The sequence below is a fragment of the Piliocolobus tephrosceles genome, chromosome 6, assembly GCF_002776525.5.
Source record: "Piliocolobus tephrosceles isolate RC106 chromosome 6, ASM277652v3, whole genome shotgun sequence".
NCBI lineage: Eukaryota > Metazoa > Chordata > Mammalia > Primates > Cercopithecidae > Piliocolobus > Piliocolobus tephrosceles.
Window position 1 is genome coordinate 971,949 of NC_045439.1, and position 8,675 is coordinate 980,623.

At 65.5% G+C, this 8,675-nt stretch overlaps 1 protein-coding gene across 1 annotated transcript in view; it reads right to left on the minus strand.

Annotated features, from left to right (window-relative positions):
- CEP170B (centrosomal protein 170B) overlaps nt 1-8,675 on the minus strand; it is an 18,247-nt gene that overhangs the window by 6,726 nt on the left and 2,846 nt on the right. The window contains exons 4-10 of the mRNA XM_023205361.1: nt 6,592-6,696; nt 5,916-6,389; nt 4,876-5,594; nt 4,317-4,490; nt 3,852-3,942; nt 1,973-3,676; nt 202-445 (exon numbers count right to left, since the gene is read on the minus strand). Coding sequence (XP_023061129.1) covers nt 202-445; nt 1,973-3,676; nt 3,852-3,942; nt 4,317-4,490; nt 4,876-5,594; nt 5,916-6,389; nt 6,592-6,696 — 3,511 coding nt within the window. The remainder of the gene's footprint in view (nt 1-201; nt 446-1,972; nt 3,677-3,851; nt 3,943-4,316; nt 4,491-4,875; nt 5,595-5,915; nt 6,390-6,591; nt 6,697-8,675) is intronic.

Below are 8,675 nucleotides of genomic sequence, written 5' to 3' on the forward strand. Positions count from 1 at the left end.
TCCATCCATCCATCCATCCATCCATCCATCCATCCATCCATCCATCCATCCATCCAGCTAGCCAGCCATCTGCCGTACCATCTATCCACTCAAGAAGGGAGCTCCCAGCCTGGTCCCTGCCCTCAGGGTGCTCTCACTCAAGAAAAGGCACCAGCACTCAGTGGATTGACCCAGGGGATATACTCTGAATGGGTTGCTCACCTGGCGATCTCCGCAATCTCTGCCGTCTGCACGATGAAACCATAAGGGTCAGGTTCCTCCTCATCGTCGTCCGTGTCCCGGGGACCGGGGGCCCGGGAACGAGCCCGACTGGAGCTGCCAGCCCTCGGGGTCTGAGTGGCTGTTGAGGTGTGGGAGCGTGTGTGTTTGGGGGAGCCGTGGCGGGAGCCGTACTCCTCCTCAGAGGTGGACGTGTAATCCGAGCCCTGCTGCCGGCGCCGCGTGTCTTGGTGAGTGAATTGGTTTCAGAAGCAAGAACAGAACAAAGCAGCACTCAGCACCCTGTGGCAGTCCCAGGGTCCCTATGGGTGAGGGCTCAGTGCTGCAGGGCTGGGCAGCGTCGAGGCTGGTGCCCCCACCCAGTAGCCCTTCATTGAAACATCAACAGCTGCTGAGCTCCAGGGGCCACAAGGCCCCCACCAGCCCAGGGGCACATGCGGGGAAGGCAGCCTGGTGCTCTCAGGCCAGTGGCTGTGACCCGGGAGCAGTCTGCACCTGATTAGGTGGGAAACCCCCTTACAGGTGGTGGGAAAGCAGTACCTGGCAGACGCCAAAACAGAGTAAACCTCCCCACCAGGACTTGCTGTAGCCCAGGCTGGACCAGACAGACAGGCAAGGACCAGTCAGAGCCCGAGCAAGGCCATGCAGCCCCTCCCTGCTGCCTGCAGCCCCTCCCTGCTGCCTGCTTCAGTCTGTCAGACCCAGTGCTTCAGGTTCCGCCCCTGCTGGGCGCAGTCCTAGCCTCCTCACCAGCCCCTGCTCTGAGAGCCCGGCAGCAGCTGCGCACCTGCACCGTAGGTGGGGATGATGGCCAGCCGCATGCTTGGACCAAACATTACCAGTGCACCACGTGGGGTAGGGATGGCAGGCTCCACCAAGCAGGGTTGACCCTCGGCCCTAGCCCACCCCTTCCTCCAGCGAACCCTGCCTCAGCCTCCAGCCATGCGCAGGGCCTGCCCAGTGCAGCCAGCAGTTGGGGCGGGGCCGTGGGAGGACCCTGGGAGTCGGGGAAGAGGCTCCACTGGGATCATGGGTGGGTAGGTGGGAGCACAGGGCAGAAGGCAGTAGCAGCAACACCTTGGCCTCAAACCAATCCACTCGCTGGACAGCTCGGCTCCCTTGGTGGGCGGGGTGGGCCCCGCTCTGCAGACGCGGATGTCTGGCCACCCCAGGTAGGAGGCCAGCTCTGGTGGCCACAGGGGACCATCCCTGCTTGCTGTGCCCATGGACATCTGGGGGGCAGGGCTCTGCTCACAGCCCTCCCTCCCTCCCTGGCCATGGGGCCTGCGGGCTCAGAAGGGTGTTAGAGCAGCTACCAGCAGGGGGCACAGGTGTACCTGGCACCCTTCACTGGGCCACAGTACTGCAGCAGAGATCCACGGGAGTGCCCTCCCCAGGCCTAGGGCCCCAGGCCCATGGGCAGATGGCATGGGGACCGCAAGGCACCTGGGGCCTGAGCCAGGAGTACAGAAGAGTGGGGAATGCCCACCCCGGGGGATGGAAGGCCCCTACCATGCCAGAGATGGTCAGGGTGTTCAACCCATATCAGAGCACTGCGGGCCCTGCCCCCAGCCCATGCACATGTGTGTGTGTACGTGAGTCCAGCAACACATCTACCCCAGCTTTGGGAACAAAGGCTCCTCTCGTGCCAGGACCAGGGGCCCACAGCCAACACTCAGCTGGCATCCAGGATGCTGCAGACCCACTGGCAGCTCTGCCTTGGCCCTGGCCTCCCACCCGCCCTGGCACTCACTGGAGGTGTATCGAGCGCTGCCCGAGCGGGCCCTGCTGAAGGGCTGGCGGGGACCCGTGGTGGTGGCTGTGGTGGCAGCCTTCCTGGCGACAGCCCGTGCTTCGGCCATGGTGGGCTTGCGGCTGGCACAGCACAACTCCACACTGCGGCCAGAGAAGCTGGTGCGGGCAGCGGCTGCCTCGGGGTCACTAGTCCCTGTGAAGGAGCCAGCCCGCTTCCGGGGCATGGCCAGGATGTCCAAGCGCGACAGCTTCTTGGCCTGCTCAGCAGCTGGCCGGCCCACAGGCTCAGGGTTGCCCAGGGATCCCCGCTCACCATCCGCGGCCTCAGTGTCTGAAGCGTCCCCCAGCCGGGCCCGCCGCAGCCGGGAGGCCCGTGTGGGGCGAGGGGTGGACAGGCTGTTGGAGCGGGTCAAGGCCTGCGGCCCCTTCTGGGAGCTGGCTGAGCTACGGCTCTGCTCCTCCCGGGCAGCGGGGGATGGCGGTGGGGCCGCTGGTTTCCGGCGAGACCCTAGCCGTCCTGCCCCGGTGGCCTCAGGGGTTTCATGGTTGGAGGCCATCACCTCTGAGCTGGGTGGGTGGGCGAGGACAGGGCTACGCTCCTCACTGGGCCAGTCCAGGGACCCTCGGGGCCTGTGGCCACGCCTTATGGCTGAGCGCCGTACTGGCTCTCCACGGCCCATGTCCGTCGGGCCAAGTGGGTGACACTGCCTCTCTGAGGGCTGCTCACGGGCACTGCTCAGAGCGGTGCCTCCTGGGTCCTGTGCAGCTGGCGGGGATGGCGACATCTCCTTCTGTGCCCGCAGGGGCTGCGAGGTTGTGGGGCTGGGCCCGCTCTTGCCACTGCGCAGGCTGACCGTGCTGGCCGTGTCCACATCCGAGTCCCCAGACAGGGCGTCCCCCGGCGGCCTTGGGGTGCTGCCCCCCTCACACTCAGCGTCCACAGAATTGGAGAGCAGTCGGGCCTCCAGGGCCGCCAGGGCCGTCTCTGTCTCCTTCAAGATCAGGTGGGTGTCCTGGGAGTGGAAGTCCATGCGTGCAGCCCTGGTAGCAGCCAGGTCCTGTAGAAGTGGGTGGCTGGAGATGTGGGGGGGCTTGCCAGGCGCCGGGGGACCGCTGGCTGGCTCCTTAGTGAAGCTCTCTTGCCGGAGGAAGGGTGGGGCAGGGCCGTCAGGTTCTGGGGACCGTCCAGGCTGTAGCTGGATGACCATTCTCCCATTGGCACTGACATAGATGCCATCCCGTGCTGGGGGGCTGGGCTGGGCTGCCTGCCCTAGGCCCTCCCCATCCCCTGGAGCCGCAAGTGGTTTCCTAGGTAACACAGCATCCCCATTCTGGTCCCCAATGAAGAAAGAGGTGGGAGTTGGCTCCCCGGGGGCCCTTGGTGAGCACCGACCCCTGCTCCATGTGGGCCCCTCCTGGGGGCTCCTGCGTCTGCTGTCCTGTGGCTCCACCCCTGGTTCAGGGCCTCGGCCCCCGTCCGACCCACTGGCATCGCTGAGGCTGTCAGGGTCCAACTCCTCCTGGCCGAAGAGGTGGCCGGGCTGCTCACTGCCCAGCTCCGGTGGCCCAGGCCCACTCCTCCTGCTGCTCTCCGGGCCCGCAGGGCTGTCAGCCCTCTCACTGGGCAGCTGAGGGAGCCGTCGCCGCGTGCGCACAGGCAGGGACCCCTCCGGCTCCCCGCCTCTACGTCCCAGGCCATCCTCTGTGGAGCACAAAGGCAGCTGCTTACAGGGCTGCTAGTCTGCAGGCCCTCCACGTACAGCCTCCACGTACAGCCTCCACGCACAGGAAGAGGCAGCCTGTGTCCGTGGTCAGCGGCCTCAGCCCCCCACCCCCGGCCTGGCCCCTGACTCCCCTGCAGCACTGGAGCCACTTACCTGTGAGGCCCGGGTCTGAGTAGCTGTCAGCCAGGCTGGCCCAGCGGGACACCCACTTCTGACCCCCAGGGGAGCCCGGCACCGGGAGGCCCTGTGGAGAGGCGGGTGGGAGTGTTTCCAAGTGCAAGCAAAACGGTGAGGAGCAGGGGGTGCCAGGGAGCAAGAGGGGCATCCAGAGCAGCCAACACCAGCCCCATGCATGCATGCCACCCTGGGCCTGCCGCTCGAGCGAGCACATGCCCCCGCAAAGGCAGCCAGGGGTCCCAGTTGCCAGGACCTCAAATCAACACTGGGTCTGACAGCGGATCCCTCCTTATGGAAGCCCCAGCCCACCCTCCAGGTGAGTGTGCCCCTCAGAGGAAAGTCCAGTCTCGCCCTATGAGGGGTCCACTGACCCCAGGCCCGGCTTGGACGCTGCCCTCTCCCTGCCGAGCCCCTCCTTGGGGTGGCCATCTGTGCTTGTACCTGGTGCTCCGCCTGGGGGGCTGCACCCAGTGGCCGGGAGGCAAACTCCTGCAGCAGCGCCATCCGCTGGGCCACGCCCCCATCACCAGACTCATCTCTGTCCCCTCTGATGACTGGGCGAAAGGTGGCCGAAGATGCCCTGGAGAGTTCAGGGGACTCCAACACCCCAAAGACCTGCCAAGAGGAAATGGTCCCAGCCACTGAGGGCCAGAGAAGCCCACTTCCCAACCCTCCACTGACACCGGCCACCCCCAGGCCATGGGGAGAGCAGGGACCTGGTTGGCCGGAGTGGCTGGTGGCCAGGACACACAGCCTGGCTGTCAGCGGGACACGCGGATGGGATATAGACCAGGACACACAGCCTGGCTGGCAGCGGGACACGCGGATGGGATATAGACCCAGCCCTGGGAAGGTGAGGGCAGGGCTGTGGGCAGCACCCCAGGCTCCCTCCTGCCCAGCTGGGCCAGAGGCAGGAGCCAGGGCTGGGTCGGAGCAGGACAACGTCCACCCACCTCCACCCCGTTCCCCACGAGGGCTCTCACTCGCCGCCGGGCCGCACCTGGTCGATCATCTTTCGGGCCTCCTCCACCTCCGTGTCCTGTGCCTCGGTCTCAATGGTGTATGTCCCTGCGTCACTGAGGCTGTCGTCCTCTTCCTGTTTCCGTGCCTTGGTCAGCTGGGGGTCGGTGGGGGCGGGCGGTGGGGTCGGGGGGCCCACAGGGCTGGTCCCACGGGGTGTCAGGGGCGCAGGCAGCACAGGAGGAACCTTCTCGGGGCTGGGCCTGGCGGCCGGGGAGCTCTCCCGCAGACACTGGGCCATGAAGTCCTGGGCCAGGCGGGAACGGCGCCCCACGCTTCCGAAGGGGCGGGCAGGGGTTCGGGAGGCAGGCGAGGGGCTGCCCAGCCGTTCCTCTGTCTTCTCCCGCTTGAGCGAGCCGGCCCTCTGTGGCCCCGAGCTGCGGCCCCCCGCCTGAACTGGGGCTGGGACACTGGGGCGGTCCCTATCGGCCGGCGTCGGGCCACGGCGTTTGTCGGCCTTGGGGTCCCCAGACGGGGTGTGCGTGAAGGATTGGGAGCGCTTCTTTCGGGGCGTGTCCTCGTCAAAGAACTCGATGACAAAGGCCTGCTGGTTATGTAGTAGCTCCTGGGGGTCCCGCTTGATCTGCCTCTGCAGCCGCACCTGCTCCCCGCTGGCCTCCAAGGGCACCCCGGTGGCTGAGGCTGCCTTGGCCAGGGGGTCCTCTGAGTCACTCTGCGTGCCATCCTCGTGCTTGTGGCCTGGGGGTGACAGGGGACCCCACCTTGTCAGGCCAAAAGAAAGGAAACAGTGGTGGATCTCAGACAGCCCCATCACCGCACACCTGAGCTGAGTTGACAGAGCACCCCAGCCCTCAGGGCGCCCCACACAGGGCAGAGAAGTGCAACGGGAAGACACAGGACCGGACCCCTGATCAGGCAGGTGGCTCTTGGGCAATTAATTGAAAAACGGGAAGTCAACCCAGCTGAATGGGCCCCTCTGCATGGCAACGGTGCAGACGCAGCCACCGCCTGGTCCCCTGCCTGTCCCAGGACTGGCACGGCCGCCAGCTGGGCACTCACCCTTCAGGGTGCGGGTGTGGACAGGCAGGTCGCTCTTGGTGCTGTGGCGGTCATCCCCAGGGCCAACCCGGTGCAGCAAGCTCGGGTCATTCTGCACCAGCCAGTCGGCCACCTTGGTCTCAGCGGACACCATCTCGCCAGGCGTGGCCTCCTTGCCCGGGGGCCGCCGCTGGCGCAGGGAGAACTTGGTGATGTGGTCCTTGATTTTCATCTTGCCGGGGCTACAGTCATCAAACTCGATGGTGAAGGACGCGTGGCTCTGCACCACAGGGGCCGCTCCGACCCCACCTGCCTCTGCGTCCTTCGTGGGCATCTCGTGTGCCGACACCTCGGGGGGCTGCGATGGCTGCGGGGTCTCCTTCGTGGGAATCTCGAAGTAGCTGGGCTCCCGCCGGAACGAGCAGCCCTGAGGCTCAGCAGGGGCGCGGAAGCCGTGGAGCTCCCCGTCCGGCTGCACTGGCCCCTTCGGACGCTCTGGTGTGGGAAGATGTCTTCAGACCCGGCCTCGGGGCAACCACCTGCTACCACCCTCCTCAGCCAGGACCATCAGCTCCATCCAAGAGGGGGAGAGAAGCCCCATGTCCCCTGGAGTGGGCTCCTCAAACCCAGGCCATCCCCTTCCCACACCACCCTCTGGGAGCCCTCAGGGTCTCACCAGCCTGGCCCCAGGACCAACCTGGGTAGGGCTCTCCCTGGCGCTGGGCGTCAGGCAGCGTGCTACCATCGTCCTCACCCCACCAGGAGGGCTGCCCGTACAGGGGCGTGCGGTAGGAGGCTGCCTCTGTGGAGGGAGCAAGAGTTCAGACCCTGTGTTGCTGGGGCCCCCAGTGTGAAAAGCAGAGAACTGGCACCCCAGGATAGGCTGGAGTCTGGGGCAGGCCCCGGCATCGCCTCCCAGCTTGGCCTTGTGGCAGCCCAGGGCCCTACCTCTGTGGGGAATGTTGACTACCTAGAGTTCCGAGGTGGCTCACTGGCCCCTCCCTGCCTGGCCCCACCCTCCCCCACTAGTGTTTAAAGGCTCCCTGCCTGCCTGGCCCCTCCTCCCTGCCTGGCCCCTCCTTCCTCCCCTCCATGTGCTCAAAGGCTCATCCCCTGGGGCATGGTGGGTGCCCCTCCAACGCCATCCTGCAACCATGCCCCAGTCTTCGACCCCAGAGCCCACTGAACAGAGGGCAGGAGGCCAGGGGGAGCCCACACCCGGGGCCAGCCACCTCCAAGGCTTGGTAAGTAGTTCAGGCCACAAATGGGTGGCCCTGGGAGTGGGCAGCCACTGCAGTCTACATGGTCCCTATGGCGTTTTAGTTTGTTTGCCTTAATGACCAGAGTGAAATTGTATATTTCAGATGGAATCTGACTTCTGACTCCCTCTGAGAGGCTGGCAGCCCAGCCCTTCCCAATGGCAGCAGTGAACAGCGGCAGCGTCCAGTGCCCTCAGGTCAGGGCGCTGGCCCTCATGCCCACAGTCTCCTTCCTGGGCCCTCCACTCAAGCTCTTTCCATACTTGCTGGAGCCCAGGGGACCTCTGCATCATGACCACCAGCTGCTTACACTGCTGGGTGGACAGAGAGTCAGAGGCCGGTCACCTGTCAGGAACCATGTGCACACTGCACTGGGGATGCCTTATCCCTCCCTGGGAACTCACTCTTGACCCAGGGTCACGCCCAGGGGCTGCTGAGGCAGGGGCATCTGCTACCAGGCAGTCTCCCCTCTGCTGCCGGCCCTGAACCCCTCCTTGGTCCTCAAAATGTGCCGCCCTCGCTCTAACGGAGCCAAGGAGCCAGGCTGCCCAGCGGGCTGCACCTGGCATGACCTCCGGGACGGCCCCGCACCGGCTGTCACCAGCTGCGTGTGTTTCACAGCCTGGACACCGACAGGTGCCCGGGGGAGCTCAGATGGCTTCTGGAAACCTTCCCAGTCCCCGGCAGTCTTCCATTCTGGGCGGGCCTGCATCCCAACCAGACGCCGGCAGCTGCGGCTGTACAACACAGATGTGTGGGCTGACGGCGGAACACAGCAGACGTGGGGCCAAAGCTGGGGGCGGCAGGGTGACCCTTCCTGGACCAAGGTGGGAGCGGGGGAAAGGGCGCCCGAATACATCGCTGTCTAACCAGAACTCAAGTCATACACTGGGGCCTCAGGCTTGGATCCCCTACCCCGACCCCTCCACACACGACCAGGCACTTTCTCACTCTCAGGTCCTTCTCCTCCCCTTGCGCCCACCGGACCGATGCAGACCCGGACCCTCGTGCAGCTGCCTTCCTCCCAGACTTCTGCCCACCCGCTGCACCGACTGCCGAAGGCACATATCAGGTCTCGTCAGAAACCACCAACCCCTGAACCCTGCTGGCTCGGTCTGCAGAATGGAGTCCAAATGCCTGATATTAGGGAGCATAGCCGCACCCCCCCATCCCCTGCCTGTCACCACTACGGACACAGGGTGCCCAGCTGGTGGCCCACCAAACCCACAAGAACTGTGGGCCCAAGGGGTGCAGGCATGCACAGGTAGGTGTGCACAGGGGTGAGCAGTGTGGGTGTGCATGGATAGATCTGTACACAGCAGTGAGGGGTATGGGCATATATGGGTAGGTATGCACAGGGGTGAGTGGTATGGGTGTGCATGAGTAGGGTGTGTATAAAAGAGGGGTGCAGGCGTTCATGGGTAGGTGTGTACAGGAGTGAGCAGTGCGGGCATGCACAGGTAGGTATGCAATGGGTGAGGGGTGTGGGTGTGCAGGGGTGGGTGTGTACAGGAGTGAGGGG